The sequence below is a fragment of the Mustela putorius genome, unplaced genomic scaffold, assembly GCF_011764305.1.
Source record: "Mustela putorius furo isolate JIRA1106 unplaced genomic scaffold, ASM1176430v1.1 tig00004007_pilon_pilon_pilon, whole genome shotgun sequence".
NCBI lineage: Eukaryota > Metazoa > Chordata > Mammalia > Carnivora > Mustelidae > Mustela > Mustela putorius.
The window spans coordinates 5552382-5574195 of record NW_025422145.1 but is presented as its reverse complement, the minus strand read 5'-3'; the positions used below and the strand labels follow the sequence as shown (position 1 = coordinate 5574195).

The 21814-nt window shown below is 55.9% G+C and overlaps 1 protein-coding gene across 4 annotated transcripts in view; it reads left to right on the top strand.

The window, feature by feature from the left end:
- SNX29 (sorting nexin 29) overlaps positions 1-19542 on the top strand; it is a 476556-nt gene extending 457014 nt beyond the window's left edge. For 2 of the 4 annotated variants that reach the window (XM_045072007.1, XM_045072011.1), the window contains one exon: positions 14630-19542. In XM_045072007.1, the coding sequence (XP_044927942.1) occupies positions 14630-14759 (130 nt within the window). In that variant the 3' untranslated portion in view covers positions 14760-19542. Of the gene's footprint in view, positions 1-1809; positions 2405-14629 lie in introns of those variants that run through there. The other 2 variants (XM_045072010.1, XM_045072009.1) reach the window with 2 other exon arrangements.
- Positions 19543-21814: the final 2272 nt, after the last annotated feature.

Genomic DNA, 21814 nt, shown 5'->3' with positions numbered 1-21814 from the left:
TCAGCCCGGGCTTGCACACTGGATCGCCTGGCGTGAGTCTGAGAAGCACAGAGGCCAACCCCTGCCCGGTGCAGTAGGGTTGCTGCTTTTTAAGTCCCATTGGGGAGTTTAAAGGATACCCAGGGCAGAGAACCCCAGCTTTGAAAAGGTATTGGAGGGGCTGGGAAGAGGAAGTAAGGGAGACCCCTCAGCTCACCCGGTCCCAAGGATAGAACCAGACAGCTCTCCCATCAGCATGAGTAATCCAGACAGCAACCGGAGACCAGCAGAACAAATTTCACAGGCACAGGCAGAGAAGAGGGCACATGAAGAGGGTAAGGGCAGAGCCGCGGTGGGGAGGGGGACGGGGCACGGCTCTCCGGAGTTAGTGGCTACAGCAGCAGGGAAGGGTGAGAACTCACACCAGACAAGACAGATTCCCGAAACATTTGGCTTCCAAAGTGGGAGGGGCCAAATCTCCTGCCTTCTTAACACCAGAGGGACTTAAAGCCGGGCATTCTAAAACCAGCAGGCTCAGCTCCACTGGGGAGGTAGTCCCGAGTCCCCACCCTGAAGGAGACAGCAGGACCCACGCCCATGGAGATTCAGCATACAAGCAGCAGTTTGCAAACTGCCTGCGAGGCACTGGAGATTCAGCATACAAGCAGCAGTTTGCAAACTGCCTGCGAGGCACTGCAGGGAGAGTGACTTCCTCGCCTCAAAGCCTGTCCCAGGGAGCCTCCTTGAGGAAAGAGGAGCTCCCCCACCCCCCAGCATTAGCTCCGGGTCACCTGCTGGAACCAGTGCAATGCCAACAGGTACTACCACCTTGCTTACACACCAAGTCCTGCCCCTAGCACCACAGTCACACTTGCTTCAGTCCCCACTCTGGGGGTCCCCTCCCCCAGAAGACCAGAGCAGACCTTGCTGACAACCTCCCCACCCACATGTCTTGCCGGGGCCTTTTCCTGGCGGCCATGGTGGCCAGTCCCTGCGGAAGCCAAAGGCACATGTAGTTGAAACTACACGCCCCACCCAGGGACCCAGCATCGCCCACAGCAGGCGAAGAGACGCTCCACGGGTGACGGAAGGACAAGCAGCAGGGTAGAGGGAGCATGCGCAGGACACAGTGCCTGAAATGCCGGGTTCTGGGGATCAGGGGACACTGCCCTGCAGGGCACTACAGGACCTCTTCGTGAGGCCATTACTGTCAGGAGTAGGAGATGGAGCGGACTTCCCTAGCACACAGAAACCGAGGTAAGCAAAACGAGAAGAAATGTCCTCAAGCAAAGAACAGGTGTCTTTCTCTGTGCCCGGAGACCTAGGCAAAATGGATACAAGTATAATGTGTCCGTGGAGAATTTAATGATCATAAACGAACTCACCAGACTTGCAGAAACAGCAGAAGACAGCTTAACAAGGAGATGAAAAAGAACCAGTCACGGATAACACGATAACACGAAATTAAAAATACACTAGATGGAATGAACAGCGGGCTAGAGGAGTGATTTAATGACCTGGAGGACAGAGGAAGGGCGAGTCATCAAGCTGAGGTGAGAGCAAAAAAAAAGTGTGCAAAATGAGAATAGACTTACGGGACTCTGTGACTTCATCAAATGGAATAACATTTGTATTATAGTGATCCCAGAAGAAGAAAAGAGAGCTGAAAACTTTCCAAATCCGGAGAAGGAAACCAATACCCAGATCCAGGAGGCTCAGAGATCCTCCAGCAAAATCAACCGTAGGAGGTCCATACCAGGACCTACAGTAATTAAAATGGGGAAAAGGGGAAAAGTAGTGATAATTGGTGTTTTTTGTTTTTGTTTTTAGAGATTTTTAAAAGCAACAAGACAAGAGACAGTTACACGCCAGAGGAAACCCCCTCGGGCTATCACCAGATTTTTTAGCAGAAAGTCTGCAGGCCCGGAAGACAGTGGCACAATATATTCAAAGTACTGAAAGGAAGAAAGTATGCAGCCAAGAATGTTCTATCCAGCAAGACTATACCATTCAAAATAAAAGGAGGGAGGAGCGTCTCAGACCAAAGCTAAAGGATTTCCTAACCACTAAGCTAACCATACAAGAAGTGTTCGAGGGGGCTCTCTGCGTGGAAAGGCAAGACCATAAGTACAAACAGTCAGAAACACAACCCCAGTAAAAATAAGTATATCTGTAAAACTCCGTTCGGGGACTCACACAATAAAAGGATGTAAAATAGGACACAACACACCTAAAACGTGGTGGGAGAGGAATAAAGAATGGATTCAGACTTAAGCAACCATCAACTTAATATATTCAGAAGACGTAGAGATAAGCCTCATGCTAATTGGAAATCACACACCAGTAAGGGACAAAGAATAAGAAGAAAGGAATCCCAGTATATCACTAAAGAAAGCCGGTAAGCCAAAAAAGAGCAAAAGAAGGATCAGAGAAAAACTGTAAAACCACAAAACAAGTAACAAAATGGCAATAAACACATATACTATCAATAATTACTTTGAATGTAAATGGATTCAGCATCCCGATCAAAACACAGAATGGATTAAAAAAAATAAATAGACCATCTATATGCTGGGTCTATAGGAGACTCCCAGCAGACCTACAGACACCTGCAGACCGAACGTGAGGGGACGTGGAGGAACCTCTCTCATGCAGGCGGATGTCAAAAGAAAGCTGGGGTCCCGGTACTTCCATTGGACAAAACAGACTTCAAAACAAAGACCATACCGAAGAGACAAAGAATGCCATGTAATTAAAGGGACAATCCAACAAGAAGATATAACAATTATAAATATTTATGTGCCCAACATGGACCACCCAAATATGTAAAAAAGTAAATAACAAACATAAAGGAACTAATTAAGGAGAGTAATACAATAACATTAGGGTCTTCAACACTCCAGTAATGTCCACAGACCTATCAGCCAAGCAGAATATCAAGAAGGCAACAGTGGCTTTGAATGACGCACTGGACCAGATGGCTTTAACAGACACAGTCAAAGCATTCCCTCCTAAAACAGAAGACTACACGTTTTCTTCAAGTGCACACGGAAGAGTCTCCAAAACAGATCCCATATTAGGCCATAAAACAAGTATAAACAAGCTCAGAAAGACTGAAGCCATACTGTGCACCTTTTGACCACAATGCTATGAAACTAGAAATCTGCCCAGGAAAAAGTCTGGAAAGACCTCAAGTACAGGAAGGACAAGTAACACACTACCCAGCAATGAATGGGTCAATCAAGAAGTCAAAGACAAAATCAAACATTACATGGAAAGAAGTGAAAAGGGAAACACAGCAGTCCAACATCTCTGAGACACAGCAAAAGTCACTCTAAGAGGGAAGTTCATGGCAATACAGGGCTACCTCAAGAAGCAAAAAGAATCTCAACCTAACCTTACTTACAGGACCTAGAAAAGGAAAACCCCAAACCCGCAGAAGGAAATAAAGATTAGAGCACATCAATGAAACCAGAAGAGCTGGTTCTTCGAAGGGACCAATGAAGTTGATAAACCTCCAGCCAGATTCCTGAAAACAAAACAAAACAAAATCACAAAGGCAAGAGGAAAAATTAACACCACAGAAATACAGTCAGCATAAGAAAAATTATATGCCTGGGGGCACCTGTGTGGCTCAGGTGGATAAGTATCCAAGTCTCAATCTTGGCTCAGGTCATGTTCTCTCAGGGTCATAAGGTCAAGTCCCACGTCAGGCTCTGTGCTTGGCATGGAGTCTGCCTCACTTTCTCTCCCTCCCTCCTCCTCCCCTGTTCATGCTCGCTCTCCCTAAAAAAAATTATATGCCAACAAGTTGGGTGGCCTAGATGAAATGCATAAATTCCTAGAAACATATAATCTACCCAGCCTGAAGCAAGAAGTAATAGAAAATTGGTACAGACCAATAACCAGCAGTGAAAGTGAGTCAGTTATCAAAACCCCCCCAACAAACCAAAACCAAAGTCCAGGACCAGGACCGGATAGCTTCACAGGTGAAGTCCACCAAACTTCTCAAGAAAAATTAAGACCTAAAGATACCATAATACCACCCCCCCAAAAAGAATCCCAAGTGGGATTCATTCCTAGAATGCAAAGGTGGTTTAATGTTTACAAATCATCATCCACAGGATCCGTCACACCAATAAGAGAAAGGATAAAAGCCACATGATCGTCATAGTAGATGTGGAAAGACCACGTGACAGAGGACAACATCCATTCATGATTAAAAAAAAAAAAAACAAACCTTCAACACAGTAGGTCTAGAGGGAACACACCTCATCAAAATGAAGGCCAAGTATCAAAAATGCACAGCTAACACCCTACTCAGCGGGACAAAAGCGGGAGCTTTCCTCCTGAGGTCAGGAGCAAGACAAGGATGTTTACTCATCACTTCTATTCAACATAGTCCTGTGAGTCCTGGCCACAGCTATCAGCCAGCCAAAAGAAATAAAAGGCATCCAGATTGGTAAGGAAGAAATAAAGTGTCCTGTATTTGTAGATGACACAATACTATAGAAAACCTGAAAGACTCCACCAAAAATGGCTAGAACAGACACATGAATTCTGTAAGGTTCCAGGATATAAAACAGACAGAAATCTGTTGCTTTCCTACATGCTAATCATGAAGCATATTAGCTTCATTTTCAAAAAGAAAAATAAAGAAAACAATCCCATTTACAGCGGCACCAAAAAGAATAAGTTACCTAGGATTAAAGCTGACTGAGGAGGCGACAGACTTACTCTGAAAACTAGGAAACACTGCTGGAAGAAGTTGGAGAGGACATTAAGAAAGAGAAAGACATTCCATGCTCATGGATTGGAAGAATAAATATTGTTAAAACCCAGAGCAATCTACAGACTTAATATAGTCCCTATCAAAATAACAACGACGTTTTGCACAGAAGTAGAACAGACAAATCCTAAAATTTGGATGGAGCCACAAAGGACCCCAAGTAGCCAAAACAATTTTGAAAAAGAAAAACAAAACTGGAATTATCACAATTCCAGCCTTCAAGTTATATGACCAAGCTGTGGTGATCCAAACGGTATGGTATTGGCATGAAAAGTAGACTCACAGGTCAATGCATAGAAAACCCACAAAGAAACCCACACTTATATGGTCAATTAATCTTTGGCAAATGAGAAAACATGCAGTGGGGGAAAAAAAAGACAGTCCCTTCAACAGATGGTGTTAGGAAAATTGGACAGCGACGTGCAGGAGTATAAAATGACCATTTCTTCACACCATGCACAAAAATAAATTCAAAATGGATTAAAGAGCTAAATGTGAGACCTGAGACCATAAAAATCCTAGAAGAGAACAGAGGCAGTAGCTGCTTTGACATCGGCCATAACAACTTATTTCTAGATCTGTCTCCTGAGGCAAGGGAACCAAAAATAAACTATTGGAACTCTATCAAAATAAAAGGCTTCTGCACAGCAAAGGAAACAGTCAACAAAACTAGAAGACCACTTGCTGACTGGGAGAGCCTGCCTGCCCGTGACCTGCTAAAGGGTTGGTATCCAAAATAGAGAATGGAATAGCAATTTAAAAACAGGTCTGCTCCTGTCTTCTGCCTTTCTCCAAGGTGACATACAGAAGGCTCAGCATCACTCGTCACCAGGGAGATGTCAGTCAGAACCACAATGAGGTGTCACCTGACACGGATCAGAATGGCTACAGCTGCCAACACAAGACACACATTGGTGAGGATGTGGAGAAAAAGGAGCCGTCATGCTCTGTTGGTGGGAACGCAGACTGCTGCAGCCACCCCGGACATGAATATGGAGGTTTGTCAAAAAGTTAAAAACAGAATTACCCTGTCACCCAGTAGCGGCTCTACTGGCTGTTTACCCCCGAAATATGAAAACACTCATGGAAAGGGATGCGCGCCCTCCTGTGTTGACAGCAGCACGAGTCACGATAGCCGGGTTGTGGAAGCGGCCACGTGTCCATCCACAGGGGCAGAGAAGGAAGAGAAGGTACGTGTGCATGTGCACGTGCAAACACACACACACACACACACATTATCACGCAGCTGTAAGAGTGGAATCTCGCCGTTTGCAGCAGCATCTCTGGACGCACAGAGTGTACTTCTTTTTTATTATTTTTATTTTTTTTATTTTTTTTAAGATTTTATTTATTTATTTGTCAGAGACAGAGGGAGAGAGAGCGAGCACAGGCAAACAAAGAGGCAGGCAGAGGCAGAGGGAGAAGCAGGCTCCCCGCCAAGCAAGGAGCCCGATGTGGGACTCGATCCCAGGATGCTGGGATCATGACCTGAGCTGAAGGCAGCTGCTTAACCAACTGAGCCACCCAGGCGTCCCACAGAGTGTACTTCTAAGCAAGACAAGCCCGTCGAAGAGAAACACCGTATGATTTGCCTCCTGTGTTTAAGAAACCAGTGGAGGAGAAACAAAGACACACCAAAAAACAACTGAACTATAAAGAACACACGGGGGTGAACCGGTGGGGGTTGCCGACGGGGTGAAACGGGCAATGGGGGTGAAGGACTGTGACGCACCCCGGGCGACGGGCAGAAGCGATCACGGTCTCATACACCCGAGATTAAGGTGCATGTTAACGACGCTGGGATTAAAATGTTAGAACAATCAGATGCTGACTCTGATCATCGGCTTTGCGTCCTGCTCTGTGCCCTGGGCCCTGTCGTCGTCTGAGCCTCAGTCTCTGCTCTGCGGTGACAGCAGGGCCCCACCGCTGCCAGGCCCCTGCTTTCCTGAGCCCAGTAAGCCGACTGCCTACGGAGCAGCCGACCCCAGAACGCTGCCTGGCGCTCTGGCCCCCAGAACCACCCACGTTCTGGGTCTGCTGTGGGGTAGCACGCAAACTTTGGAGTCACCCTAGCGGGTCCTCATCCCGGCTGGGCCCTGCAGGAGAAGCCACTCGCCCTGCCTGAGCCCCTGGGATCCTTCCTCCCAGCCGCGCGGAGACTCGGGGAGCCCGTGCCCGGACCACGCCCTGCAGCCCCTGCCGTTCTGCCTCAGCTCTTGCCCAGGTCTGCAGCTCTCGAAGGCTGGGAGTCAGGGATGGCAGAGCAGAATGTTCTTGGCTTTGTACTCGGGCTGCTCGTCTCCGCAAGGGCTCCACTCTGCCATGCAGCGTGAAAGCACGGCAGGCGAGAGCCAAAGCCCTGCTCCGTGTCCGTCCCCGAGTTTCGCCTTTCTCTTTAGTTCAGCCTTGCATGCTCGGGTGGGAGTAGTTTTTTTTTTTTTTCCTTAAGATTTTATTTGACAAAGAGAGCACAAGCAGGGGGAGCAGCAGGCAGAGGGAACAGACTCCCCACTGAGCAGGGAGCCTGATGCGGGACTCGATCCCAGGACCCCGGGATCATGCCCTGAGCTGGAGACAGACACTTAATCAACGGAGCCACCCAGCAGCCCTGGGGTAAGAATGTTCTTGTGAATTTTATGGCAAGGGAAATAACTCCAGGATGAGGCGAGTACTGTACGTGGCGAGGGGCGGGAGCCGGGGACGCGAGCCAGGGACGCAGGCAGCTAGGATCCTGTCCCCTCTGTACCCTTAACCCTGGGCCAGTTAACCTCTCCATGCCTCCGCTTCCTCCCCTGGAAAGGGGGTACGCATGGGCTTCCCTCCCTCCCTGGCTGCGGCGTGGATTACGGAGCACATGCAGGGCAGTGAGGACAGTGCCCGGCACACAGCAAGCACGCCGTAAAGGTCCACGATTGCACTTTGAGTACAGAAGTGAGACCTCTGGCCGAGCTGCCCTCGGCTCGGGGAGCGCGCCGTCTCGTGGGGAGCCCATGAAGGGAAGACGGAATTCCTGCCACGGGAGACACACGCCTGGAAGGGGACCTAGAAGTCAGGGACCGTGGTAGGTGAGGAACAGTCTCTCTAGGGGGACAACTTGCCAGCGGCGACAGGAACCCGTGAGGAACAGATGGGGCCACATGCAGAGTCTCCCTGGTGGGGGGAGCCTGGCCTCGGCCGCAGGTCGTACAGACTGTGAACTTGATTCGCTGTGCAGCGGCCGCCTCTGGAAGGCTGGGAGTAGGGGCCTGTGCTGCGATCAGCTTTGTATTTTAAGACACACGAAGGGAGACCACCCAACGCCATTTGTGCGGTCCCCAGAACCACCAAGGAGTCATTAAGGCTTGGTGGCAAATGGGGTGGCTGAAGGTTGGGGAGCCTCGGACGCCCGGCTCACAGCTCCGAAACCTCTCCCGGACTTGCACTCCCTGGTCCACGCAGGAGAGCGCTTCCTTCCCGGAGCAGGTGCGGCGGCTGGACCCAGACTCATTCCTGCGGGGGGGGACCCTGCGCAGGGCGCACACAGACCCAGCCTTGGTGGCTTCCCGCAGGCGAGCTGGGGTGTCCAAGCTGTCACTCGGCCGCGGAGAGGGACCCAGGGAGGCTGCGCCTTGGGGACCTCGGACAGCAGCAGACGGGCTCCTTCCTGCAGTGTTCTGGAGTCTGGTGTTCTACTGAGCGAGTAACAAAATAGCTACTGACGTGTGATCCACGACAAGCGCATTGTCCTGTGGCTCCTGCTGTTCTCTGCATTTCCACGCACGTGCTCACTCTCTCGCGTGAGGTTTTGTTCTTCACGGCGGTAGGGTCCTACCCGGTCTTCCGTAACCTGTTGTCTTCACTGACCGTTATGCCGAGGTGCGCGCCCGCGTGCGTGTCCTCCTGGGTGACGGTGGGCAGCCGTGCTCATGCCCGGTCAGCCGTGGACTGGGGGAGTCGCCCAGCCTAGGGGCGGGCACATTGTTCCCCTCGGGAGAGGGGAAGCCTGCGTGGACCGAAGGGGCCCCTGGACGTGGAGCTCCTGAGGCAGGACTCGCAGAGGATACGATAGAACCTTTGCCCACAGCTCCCTCGGTTTTCCTAAAATGCATCCCCTGTTTGTCCAGCCACCCCCTCTGACCACTGTCCCAGTGCTGGCCGACAGCGTCTCCGGCCAGCCTGCATACTTCTGGGGCCTCAGAGAATGGTCTGGGGCTGCGCTGGACACCCCATGGGATCGCTCATTCCACGCATCTTCACAGAGCACCGGGTCTGTGACCCCCCCCATCCCCCGCCACTCTGCTTCTGTGAACCAGGCTGACCTCACAGCAGCACACGCCGAGGGCTCCTGCAGGGGAGGCCGCACTGAGACCAGAAGGGGAGGAGGGGAAGGGGGAGGAGGTCAGGTGGCCTTTCTGTTTGGGGACGGGCAAGCACAGAAGCATCGGTGCAGGAGTGTGCCCAGTGCCCACTGAGGAGGCTGGAGGGGGCGGGTGGCAGGACCGCCTCAGGGGTGTTCCTACGGAGAGCGGAAGGGCTTCGCTCCGAGGCCGGGTTTGGAGCCAAGGCCGGTCCCGATCGGCTGGTTTGGCTCGGTGGTTCCAGCCACGACGCCCCTCCCAGGCTTCAGCAAACACTAGCAGCATCACTAACCTGTTTATCGTCCCCCATGAAGTGCCCACCATGTCCTTCCCCTGCCTATCTGTCAAGCTGTCCTCTCGCTCGTGGTGGCTCCCAGGAGCCCTTCACCCACTCTGGGCCCTCTGTGATCTGCTTCGGGACGCCTGTCTCTTGGTGCTTCTGTGCTCCTGCGTGGGGCTTTCTGTTTGCCCACCTCACACCGCCTTGAACCACCACCACCCTTACCATTTTCTAGGCTTTTTATTCTCTGCACGCTCAACGTTAAAACCACTGAGCTTTTACCGACGGGCAGATCTGGGTGATGGCTTTGGAGGGTTGCCTTATTAAGAGTCTCAGAGGTCCTATTACCACCACTTTCTCTAGGGGAGACATGAATCCGGGTCCTTACTCCTGTTCTCTCAAAGTAAACCTCAAGAGTGTTCATGGCACTCTCATTCCAAGGTCTACGTTCTGGGGTCACGCACGGCCACCTCCACTAAGCTGGGCGTGGCCAGGGTCCCATCCGACTGGAAGGACAAGGCTCAGTGCAGGTGAACTTGCCGTTGGCAGCTCTGTGGCTGTACCTGAACGACTGAGTGTGCCAGATGTAGTTCTAGGTGCGGGGCGGGCGGTGGGGAAGGGGACCAAGTGGCAGTTGCCGTAAGGAAACCAAAACACAGTGACTGGGTGGCCCAGGAGCAGATTCGACTATGGAGCTCAGATCTGCGCTCAGGGACAACTGAGCAGAGCCGGAGGGGGCATGGGCTGGACCCGAGGGCAGCCGGAAGCTGTAGAGGAGGGACATGGAGGAGGACTTGGGACGAGGCGCAGAGGAATCCACAGACACAGGGGAGACCCTTTAGAAATCTGTCGGGAGTCCAGGCCAGAGGCCACGGTGTCTGGACCTGGGATGTCACTGGTAGAGGGCAGTGCCGGTGTTGCACACGTGTCCAGACGGACACCCCACCGGGCACTTTGGTGAGTAAGGCGTGGAATGTGAAGGGAAGGCCAAGGCGGTGGGTTAGGGTTTGAGCCAGGATGCAGATAGCTGTGCCGTTTACGAAAGCTGAGAAGACCAGAGGAGGAAGAAAGGTGCGATGGGGAAATTCAGAGTTTCTGCGTTGGACAACTTCAACACAGGGAGACGGGCAGTGGTTACAGTCAAGCCCAGGGTCCCAGCTAGGAGGAGAGGTGGGGCTGAGACGGGGCAGTGGCAGGGTCCAGGGAGCGGGGCCTTGAGGACGCATTGGCCGGGGGTAGGGGGTCCCAGAGGCGGTGCGAACCATCCAGCCTCTATTCAAAGTAGCCCTGCGGGGCAGGGGGGTCCCAACATAGCGGATGGGTACAAAGCTGGAAGGTGGGTCTCAGTCCGCTTGGGCAGCCGTGGGACACCCATTTGGGTTAATGAACTCTACTTGAGGTGCCCAATGTCACCCCAGCAGCATCGGGGGTCTCTAATGATCAGAAGCCTGTCCACGGGGGCACCTGGGTGGCTCAGCCGTTAAGCATCTGTCTGTGGCTCAGGTCTTGTCCCAGGGTCAAAGCCCTGAATCGGGCTCCCCAGTCAGCAGGGAGTCTACTTCTCCCTCTCCCTCTGCTGCTCCCCCTGCCTGTGCTCGCTCTTTGTCAAATACATAAAGTCTTTAAAGAAAAAAAAGCCCATACATGGTTCCAGCCCATGAAATAGCGAAAGCCGGCTTCTCCGGGGGCCGCAGTAGACAGAACAGTGTTTCTATGGACTGACTCGCACCTTGTACGCAAATGAGACCTGACACCATCTGTACTTTCTCCCGTAGCATCATTTACCACAGGGACCTGCTCTACCTTCCCCTCCAGCTCTGCTGCACCCCCCACCCCAGTCCAGTCTCCAAACACAAATGGAACCTGTTTTCACTCCTTCCCCTGCCCTGATTGGCCGCTGTGTCCGCAGAGGCTCTCCTTCCAGCACCCCTACCCCTGCTCCGTGCCTGCTCCCCCATCTATGCTCTGACCTCAGGATCCTTATCCTGGGAGCATACCAACCCCATGGAGCTCCCTGGGCCCGGGGTTCCGCTCTGTCACTCTGGCCCCACTGTAAGCTTTAGAGGCTGTATATCCGAAGCGGGTGACGCTAACAGGGTTCCCCATGATCCTCGGGGTGAGGGGCTCACATAGCTCTGCACGATCCAGCCCCCTTCCAACCTGTCTCCAGACTCAGCGCCCACCTCCCACTGTCTTCCCCAGACCCTGGAGGTCTTTTTCTCTACAAGTATCTGTCACCTACCCCTTAGCCCAGAGGATAAGAAGAGCTGGGTCTCATCAGATGGACCCAGGCTTGCGTCCTACTGTCACACGGGAGACCTGTGCCCTCCGCTCAGTCCCTGCCCCTCCGCGTGCCACACAGGATACTCCCATCACGCCCCCGTGATGCAACAGCACCCCCACCTCCCAGCAATCACCCTGTGACTGTCGCCGTAACCTCCACAGACCGGCCCCGGACTCTCGGCTCCCCAGGCCTCATCAACAATGTCCGTGGCATCCCAAAAACAGAATAGTACAGCACAACCCACCCCCCCACCCGCCATGAGGCCACCGCGCCAAGATTATATTCAGAATCATTCTATCACAGAGACCATTCGGGGTTAGGAATTGGGATCTGAAGAACCACCAGAACCATCTGTGGGTCATCTGCAAGGGCAGAACCACTGGGCTCCAGATCTAACCAGGGACAGGAAACCGAGGAAGGGCACGGAGGCCACCTTCCGTCAGGCACAGCCAGGGCACTCCCAGAGCGAAACCTTCAGGACTGGAGTGGAGTGACTGGTGCTCGGGTCCAGCTGGGTCCTTTGGGTCCCATCACAGGGCCTGGAGCCCTAAATTCTGCCCACAAGTGAGTTCAAGGCTGTGTAGCTGGTGCACCCAGACCAACCCAGCCGCTCGTAGCCCTCCCTCTGCTGGCTGTGGGCATAGAGCAAGGCCTCCCCAGCCCCCGCAGTTGGGAGGGCAGCCCTTCTTCCTGGTTTGCACACCGTGCAGGCAGAACGCAGTCCTAACTCGCGCACACATGGCCCTTCCCAGTCACTGGCTCTCAGGGGACCGTGGTCTCAGCTTCGGTAGAAGAGAGCTCGGTCCTGTGCATGCCCCGGGGTCCAGCCCGGCAGCTGGCCTCACCCATGTGCAGCCCCCTCCAAGCTACGGCGGGTGGCCCCCAGCAAATGGGGTATCGACCGGCTCTCTGCACCTGGTTTACGAGCCAAATGAAAAATACTTCTCTCCCTGTGGCCATTTTTCACTGCTGAGTGGCTGAGACCTTTGGATCGATGTCACCCACGTGCTGGGTACTGGGGTGCCACCCCTGTGGCATGCTAACAGGGCTCCCCATGATCCTCAGGGTGAGGGGCTCACATGGCAGTGCACGATCCAGCCCCCCTTCCAGCCTGTGGCACCCAAGAGGTTTAGTAAATAAACAGTCTCCCCGGGGCTCCTGGCAGGTGCTGCTTACACAGACCTGTTTCCTCGGGTGCCCCAAGGGTAGCCAGCAGCAGGCACAAGGGGAGTTTCTGTAAGGGCTGCCAAGCTGGTCGCCCCGGAGAGAAGCCCCAAGAGCTCGAGGAGAAGGGACCTGTGGGACCAGTGGGACATGTGGGCTGTGTCCTGGGTGAATGGCCGTGCTCAGGAGGCTGCTTCTCCCACCTTCCAGCTGAGGGCTCAGGACAGGTCCCAGCTCTGCGGAGAACCAGTGCCCAGCGTCGGTCCCGGGGAAGTGTCGTCCCCACAGGGTTCCCTGTGGGTCCCTAGAGCTCGGGAAGTCCGCATCTCATGGCCTGGGGGAAGGAGGCATCTGCATCCGTCTGGCCCTTGCTTCCTGCCCACTGGTTCAAAGCCTGAGACCATCCCCTGTGGACCTTGAGGAGGTGAAGCCGTGTGGGCGGGAACCAAAGCCAAGTTCAGCAGCAGGGGGAGGACAGTTGGCAGGCCCCCCCGCACGGGCCTGCCGGCGAAGACCCTGCAGTGCCCCTCCTCGCTGCCTCGGCTTGGGCCACTTCCCTCAGTAGCCTTGTGAGGGTAGAGCTCCCCGCTGAGAGCGCGGCCGCTTCGGCAGCTCCGGGTCCAGAAACACACGCGGCCGTCCCCGCGCTCTGGTGTATTTCCAGCACGGCAGAAGAGAACCCCGGGTCTCCCCTGCCCCAAGCAGCCACACACTTCCTGTTCCCCCAAACCACTCTATTCCGGACCCTCCCAGGAACAGAGTCTCAGGTGCGTGGACTGGGGAGCCCGGCGTGTTTCTGCCAGCTTGGGGTTCGCAAGGCTTCCCCAGGCCCGCTGGCAGCAGCGGTCTCCCCGGGAGCCTCCGGAGGGAACTAGTTGTGCCAGCCTTCCGACTTCAGCTCCGTAAGGCCCGTTTCAGACTCCAGACCCCACAACTCTAAGATGGGATGTTTGCATTCAAGCCACTAAGTATGGGGTCATTGGTGAGCAGAACCGCAGGAACCAGACAAGAGTTCAACCCGGCCTTCACAGCCGCAGGCCGGCCGACGGCTGCGCCGCCCCCGCCAGCACGCCGCGCCCGGCCCTGCTCAGAGAGCCTTCCCACCCGCCCCACACGCCGTCCCGGGCCCCTTCTGCCCTGGGAGGCTCAGGCTGCCTTTACACCAGGTCCTGCCTATGATGTCCTCTCACCGGTGGCCCGTGAGTCTCCCCCAGGCCTGGGACAGCCGGCTTTGCTCACCACTGTTTCCAGGGGCTGCAAGCGGGCTCGGCTCTCACGGGTGCTCAAGAACGTCATGGGATGAAGGGTCGCACCGCCCCCTCCCGCAGGCTTTTCCGAACACCTGGAGGTGTCCCCACCCCGTGTTACCTTCGCTTCTCACCGTCTGTCCTCCCGGGGCGCTCTGTGCCCCCCTCCCCCACAGCCTGCCACGCTCCCGCCGGCCCGCGGCGGGGACACGGGTAACCCCCGCGGTGGGACTGCTGACTCGTTGTGCTATTTCTGGCTCTTTCGCACAGGAAAGTCCTAATTAGCCGTTGGCCTACATCCTGGTTATTCTCTTAGGACGGGGGCCACAGGCAGTCCCCCATTCCTGCTACACCCCTTCTGACCCTGCATGCAGCGGTCTCCACAGCGTTTCCTCTTCTTTCCTCTTCCAGCAAGGGCACGCGTCAGTGACAGTGGGGGAAGAAAGCCACGGAGAGCCACGGTCCCCCCCCCCCCAGAGCGCTCCCGCCTGCTCCCGCCCCCACCGGATGCCCCAACTTAATCCGCCTCTTCCCTGCTCTGTCTTACAGTGACGTCCCCCCTCCTGGAGAACCGCTGACCAAGAACACCCGGCCCAAAGTGGCTTCCCGCTTCCCCAAGCTGTCCCGCGGTCACCCCAGAGAAACCCGCAACGTGGAGCCCCAGAGCGGCGACCTCTGACCTCTGCCGAATCCCAGACTTGGGCCCTATGTGCTGCGCCAGCTGCCTCGGCCCAACTACTCCGCGTCCGGCCAGGCCCCAGCAGACGGCCCCTTCCCCCCCTGGAGTGCAACGACCCCCCCCACCCCTGCCCCGGAGTCCCGGGACACTGATTAAACTGGGCAGTCTCAGAGGGCAAGGCAGCAGCTCGCAGGACAGACTCGGACACATGGCCACCCTCCCGGGGCCGGCCCTTCCCAACTCCCTCCAGCTCGGGGGCGGTGGCCCGCAGGAGGGTGGGCACCAGGGGCCGTGCACAGCCCCTTGCTGGAGAGGCACAGCTCGGAGGAAGATCAGAAACCGCCTCCTGACTCTTTCCCACGCGGGAATTAGAATGATTGTTACCCTTTTTTTTTCCCTTGTAACGTAACTGCCTGCTGTAGTCTATGGACACGTGGGACCCGAGGGGGGAGCTTGTGTTCCTTCCCCTTCAACTCTCTCCCAGTGGTCCTAAGACCCCCTGGTTGTACAACCCATGGCCAGCGGTAGCTCATGTGGCCTCCTCGAGGGAGACATGCCAGTGGCCTTCTTGCTAAGGAGCCACTAGGGACGCTGACCTGGGGGGGTGGTGCACATAGAGCACTCCCCACCGCCTTCTGAGGTTGGATTCTGGAAGGACTAGCCCCCGTCGGAAACTGGAGGCCGCCTGGGCCCATATGCACACTGTGAGGCTTGGGTGGACTGGGGCCATGACCTCCCAAGCCAAGAGGCCTCAAGGTCACGTGAGAGACTGTTCAGGGAACTACGCGGAAAAGGCCTCACGCCCTCAGGCTTGCAGACCGTTCTCCGGAGCCCTGCAGAGCTCCGTGGGGCTCCCTGGTACCTGGGACAGTGCCCCGCCTCCAAGTCACCGTCATTCCCTTAGGATGCATTCTTGCTGTGCCCTGTGCCACCGCCGTGCTCTCAGTGTGTCCCCTGTGGCCGGTGGAACAGGATGAGGATGAGCTGCCTTCCTGCATGAGGTCGCCTCCCAGAACCGAGGCCGTGGGCCGGCTCAGACCTCCAGAATCACGGACCCGGCGTGAGCTGCGGTGGACAGATATGAAGGGCTTGCTTGTCCGGGGGAAGGACGGAGGAGCTAGACCCACGCGGTGCAGCAGAGCACATGGGGGCCAGACTGACGCGAGGAAGTAGGAGCGCGTCGGAGGCCTGCGGGCAGCTGAGCACACAAGCTTCCCAGAACCGTTTCAGCCTCCCCGGGCTTGCTGAGCCACTGCGCGAGCACTAGGCCTCTGCTGGACAGACGGACGCCCTGGACGGCATCACCTGGAAGGTTTCTGCCGCGAGTTCCCTGCTGCCAAGTGAGGGTAGCGGAAGGCTGAGGTGCAGCCCACCCCGCCCTCCGGGGGGAACTGAGGCAGCCCGAACCACCTCAGAGGGAGCCGTCGGCGGGGGAGCAGAACCAAGCACCATTCCCCGTACAGGGGCCACGTCATCAGCTCGTGGGAGTCAACAGGACCCGAGACGCTGTGTCCCAGGAAAGCGACCCGGGGCTCTGCCTTGTTTGCCAAGATCCCCACGGCACCTGCGCTTCCTTCGAACTTGAGGCCCACGGGACAGCTGGCCGCCGTCACTGGCAGTGGGCACACTTGTGCCCAACTCGCAAAGCTCGGGCTGGCCCAGTCCTGCCCCCATCAGTCCCTGGGAAGTGGGGTTTGCAGCGGACACAAGATGGGAGCCTCCCGCGGCTGACGTCACCCGGGGCCGAGGGCTCTGCTCCACCAGCCCATTTGGACACCGGGCCCGAAATGCGTCTGAGTGTGAACTGACCTCACCTTCTCCAAAGTCTCCAGCAGGAGCCCACCTGGACATTCTGTGCCCAGAACTGTGACAGACGGATGCTAAGCCTTGAGAAACAATTACACACTCGGTCTGTGTTTACAGAAGGAGAAACTCTGCCTATTTTTTAAAGCTTAATTATTCATGGAAAGCTTGCCCTGCTCTCCTGATACTCCAACGGAAAAGCCCATTCCTGGGACCACATGTGACCCATCCAGGTGGCCTGCTCTGTGCACCCACTTCTCGTGACGCGGCAGAAACCTGGAGCCATCGTTGGCATATGGACCCCCCCCCCTTTCCACTCAGATCCACACGTGACATACACATGACAACCACTCCTGAAAGCCTTGACTCCTGTGTCCCCTAGAATGTTCTGTAGTGGTTCCCCCCCTGCCGCTCCAGATCCTTGTCCTGCTCCCCGGCGTGCTGGGACAGACAGAGAAACAGTGGGTCTCCAGCTCCTGGAGAAGGAAGCCATTGCAGACAGAGACCCGAGGCACAAAACGCCACATCCTGGCCAGAGCCGTGTCCTCTGCTGGCCTTCCGTCCTGTCCCGTTGAGAGGCCTGGCCGGCCCTAGCCCTGCACGACAGACACCCATCAGCCCCAGGACCCACTGGAGAGAAAGGCAGCACGACACAAAGAACCCGTAGAAGGCGGTCCTGTTCTCCTGGACCCGGTCAGATCCTTTGGCACCTCCCCAGCTGGCACCCAAGGAAGTTAGGGGGCACGCCTCAGAGAGGGCATTCTATCCCGTGACGGTCACCTTTAGCAGCATGACCCGCGTGCAACCAAGGGCTTGGGTTACAAAGGGATCCCATGTGGAGTCGTGGAGATAGGACCCAAGAGGGAAGAATGGGGGTCAGGGTCCGTGGACGAGAGGCACTTAGAAGCCGGGCTCCGCTCCACAGCGGGAGCCTCCCGCGTGCTTGGCTCAAAGTGCTCGCCCGCAGCGGGGTACCGAGGGGCAGTCAGAGCTGCGGACAGTCGTCGGTTTGACCGCACAGCAGGAGCTTCGGTTTGACCGCACAGCAGGAGCTCCTGCCAAGAGCCAACCGGCACGGGAGGCCTCACACGAGTCCTGTGCTTGGGCCCGAGTCGGGAGACAGGAGCGGAGAGCTGCCAGCCCGCCGCGTGCTTGCTTCCCGGCACCCTGCACAGGGTCCCTGGGCCCGGGCTACGCGAACCATCCTCCTCTTCCCTCGGCTCCACATGAGCGAGTTCCCCCATGAACTTGGGTGGAGAGCTCTAGGCCTCACTTCCTCCCGCGCCTGCCCACCTTCACGGGGGAACCGGGCCTGCCCCACACACGGAGGCCAGGCCTCGGCTTCTGGGGTCCCCACAGGTAGCCCCGCCAGTCCCCTCCAGAGGCCTTCATGCCTCCCCTGGCACCTTGGCACCAGCCCCAGAGCCCGTTCCCGGGAAGGCGCTCCACTCCGTGGGGACTGCTGTGCCTGGGCACAGACGTGAGGCGGAACACCGGCTCCATCTGCAGCCCGGAGCGACCCTGCCAGGTCCCACCCAGGAACAGCAGACGGCACCGAGGCATCCCAGGAGGGGCACACGTCCCGCTCCATTTCAACCCCGACGGCAATAATCCTCGGCCTTCCCTCCCAGTTTGGCGCGGGACCGTGCCCGGCACGCTGGGTTCTGTCCCCAGCCCGGGCTGCGGCAGACGGAGGGGGTGCTTCTGGCAGGCAGGCCTCCGCTGCGGGGCGACGCCTCCTACAGCCCTCCTTTTTCTAAATATTTTGCATTGTTTCATTAAAGCGAACATTAAATATTTGCTGTTGGGCTTGGCTTGTGGGCTAATTTTGCACAACTGTAGCACTGTATATTTTATCTAACGTTTCTGTGCCAAAAAGTTCGTTGTCCTGTTTCTGTAACACGTGGTTTTGATGAGGTTCCTTAAACGGATCAGTAGGGATGGGGGGGGACACAGGTGCACTCGGGCTGCCCGGATGCACCGCTCAGCTCAGCCCCGCGGGGCTCCCCTGCCCTCGGCCGTGAACCGCGGTGGGGCGCGGGCCAGCCTTTGAAGGCTCTCAGTGAGGGCCGGGAGCCTCTCCCTGTGGGTCTACATCCTCACAGCCACCGAGCATGGGCTTCTGTACCTACTGAATCCGTTTCCTTAGGGGGAAGCACCCAGTCTGATTTCTGGAAAGGACGGTCGAGCCTGCAGTACAGAGACCGAGTTCACTGCTGCTTCGAGGTCCGGGGTTTCCGTTCGTACGGGCCCGGGCATGCTTGTCCATCGTGGCTGGAGCTCCACGCGCAGACCTGCTCGGGTCACACCCTCCTTCCTCCCCCCGGGGCCTGATCAGGTCCGCTCCCTACCTTCCTGACCCGCAAGCCAGGAGGCCACTCTTCCCGCTGCAAGACTCTGCACCATTAGTAGAAACCACAGAGGGGAGGCCTTTGCAAGAACCAGGATTGCGGCCACAGAGGACACAGGCCAGCAGACCGCACATCTGTGCCCGGAGCTGCTGGAAGGAGCCTGGAGAACACGCGCTTCCAGGAGTGAGGGGGGCTGGAGCTCACTAGGGCACGTTCTCAGCTGGCATTAGGCCTGGACTTCCTGGAGGAGGGGCACCTGTGAATGCAGGAGCCCTGGTGTCCCAGCGCAGAGGCTACCCACCTCCAGGAAAGTCCCCTTGCCTGGCCGGACCATGTGAGCCCTCTGCCGGGGAGGGGGGAGCACGGCAACAGATGGCGGGTCTGGTCGGCTGCCAGGATGGATGTGGGGTCGAGCTGTCCGCAGATTCGCTCTGAAATGTGTAGTAGTACGTTAACTGCCCTCTTATGTTAAGGTTTACACAATAGAATTTTTAAACAAATGTGTTTAATTTTCTAAAATCTCTTGTATTAAAGTTTTCTTTTGGAATAAGCTGTGGTAATTTTGTTACGATCTGGTTGAGATACACCTCTTTACAATGACAATAAAAACAGTCACATTTTATAAATTAGCCCAGTTATGGTCTTTCTGTGCGTTCTTTTGCCGCTGACTAGCTCAACTGGCATTGCACACATTTTAAAGATTTCCACAAAGCTCACCCACCATCTCCTGGAAGAGCGTAGAGACCAGCATTCCCTGAGCCCAACCTCAGTGTTACTGGAGCTGAAACGGAGCGGAAGTCCCACCGTGCGCTGCAAGCCCTGTAGAACTGGGCACGTACACTCAAAGCGCCACAGAAATCCCCTTGGTACAGGTTCCTATTCATCCACATCGTTATTGGGCACCTACTGTATACCAGGCATCTTGCCTGGCGTGGGCACAGAGCAGCAAACAGGACAGAAGCGCCCCAGCCGTCTCACACCCGAGTCCAGGTGCCACAGGTGGACCAAAATGATCTGCGGAGGCCGCCATCCCCAGGGTCACGACCTGCTGTAGGTGCTGCGGAGCAAGCGGCTGGGTTCGGGAGCCTAGAATGGGACCGGGACCTGCTTTGAACCACAGAGGCCAGGGTGTCTCCCCTGTGGCTGTGCGGACACTGGGGAGCAGGTATGGCTGCGGGTTGGGGGGGGCGCGCACACAGGGGGTTCACAGTGTCCCTGGGTTCAATCCACGCGATGTCTCTAGCACCATGCAGCTGTGACAACCAGAAATGTCTCCAGACATAGCCATGTACCTCCTGAGTGACAAGACGCCCCCGGTTGAGGACCGTGGGGTGAGGCTAAGAGATACTTTTGGCAGAAATGATGTTTAAGCTTCAGCTGGAGGAAAAGAAAGACCTGGACACTGTCCTTCCCCACCGCTCCCAAGTCCTAGAAAACCCACGCCACACAGCCAGGGGCTTTGCCGGTGTGACGTCCTTACGGGAACAGAGGAGAAATGGGTTCTTGGGGTAAGGGCCTGGGCGTGAGGTCATTCTGTGAAACTCCTACCATCCGATCTGGCGGGGGACCTGACCAGGGCCCCGAGGAGGGTGCCCTCCAGGCTGAGGATATGGGGTGGGGGGCGGGACAACCGCTGCTCGTTCGGGATGTGGGTGGACATTTGCCGCACACGCTATGGCCCCAACCCCATGAATCCTGTGCCTTCCGTGTATTTCAACAGGCAAGAAAACTAAGCTCGGGCTGCGTGTGGGCCCCGGCTCCCCCAGCTCAGGTTGGAGGAGAAACTGGGGGAACTGTGTGCGTCAAGCCCACAGCCTGGACTGTCCCAGGGGCCCCTGCCTCGTGTCCATGTGCCACTGTCCTCAGGGAGGGCTCAGCTTCCGGGCCGCCTCCAAGCACAGCTCACCCCGTTTTTCCCTCGAGGGTCCTCAAGTGGAGGCGGCTTCTCCGTTTCCCTATTTCCAACCACTTTGTCTCCTCAAAACCAATTCCTGGGGTGCTCAGACAAGCTACTGGTAACAGCCTTGCACGGAGGCTGGCCTCTCTGACCTCCATGTGCCTTCTCCTCAGTCCCTGGCCATTAACACTCCAGCAGCATCCCTGCATCTCACTCCTGAGCTACTCCCTCCCTGAAGGCTTTTCCTCTTGGCCACTTGTGCCTCTTCCAGACCCACGCACCAGCCATGACCCTGCATCCTCTGGAGTCTTGGCTTGAGGTTCTTCACTCTGACCCCGCTATCCTCCTGGTACATTGCTCCCATGTCCTCAACAACAGTTCTTCCAATACTTTCAAACCCGAAACCTGTCATTTTCTTAAAACCCTGTCCTCCTCACTTTCTGGCCAAGTCCCCTCCTTCCCGGCACTGGTTCCTTGGACATGACGATCCCCCCTCCCTTCCAGACATCCGTTCTCTTGCCCTTCTTCCTACTTGCTCGGCAACAACACACCCCTGGTCAAGCCCAGTCAACAAGCCAGTATTACAGTAACTTCGCTTTGTGACTCCACACTTCGCTTTCTATTAATTTGAGATGAATATATTTGAAAGACTTACTGGTTTATGTTTAGGGGCACACAATGCATATAGATCAAATTTTATAATATCAGCAACTAAAAGGGGTGGAGACAGAGCTGCAGCATCTTGTAGGCTACTGAAGGGGAGCTGGATGAAAACACATTGGAGTGCGCTAAGTAGAGGATGTTCAGTGTAACCCCGTGGTAACAGCAAAGACGATCACTATATACACAAAAAGAAATGATAAAGGAATTTCAACGTGTCACTACCCCCCTCAAAAAAAATTAACACAAAAGACAAGGAAAGCAAGAAATGGGAGACAGAAAGCTGTTAAGACTTACGGAAAACAAATAGCAAAATGACACAAGTCCCTGCTTATCAGTGATTA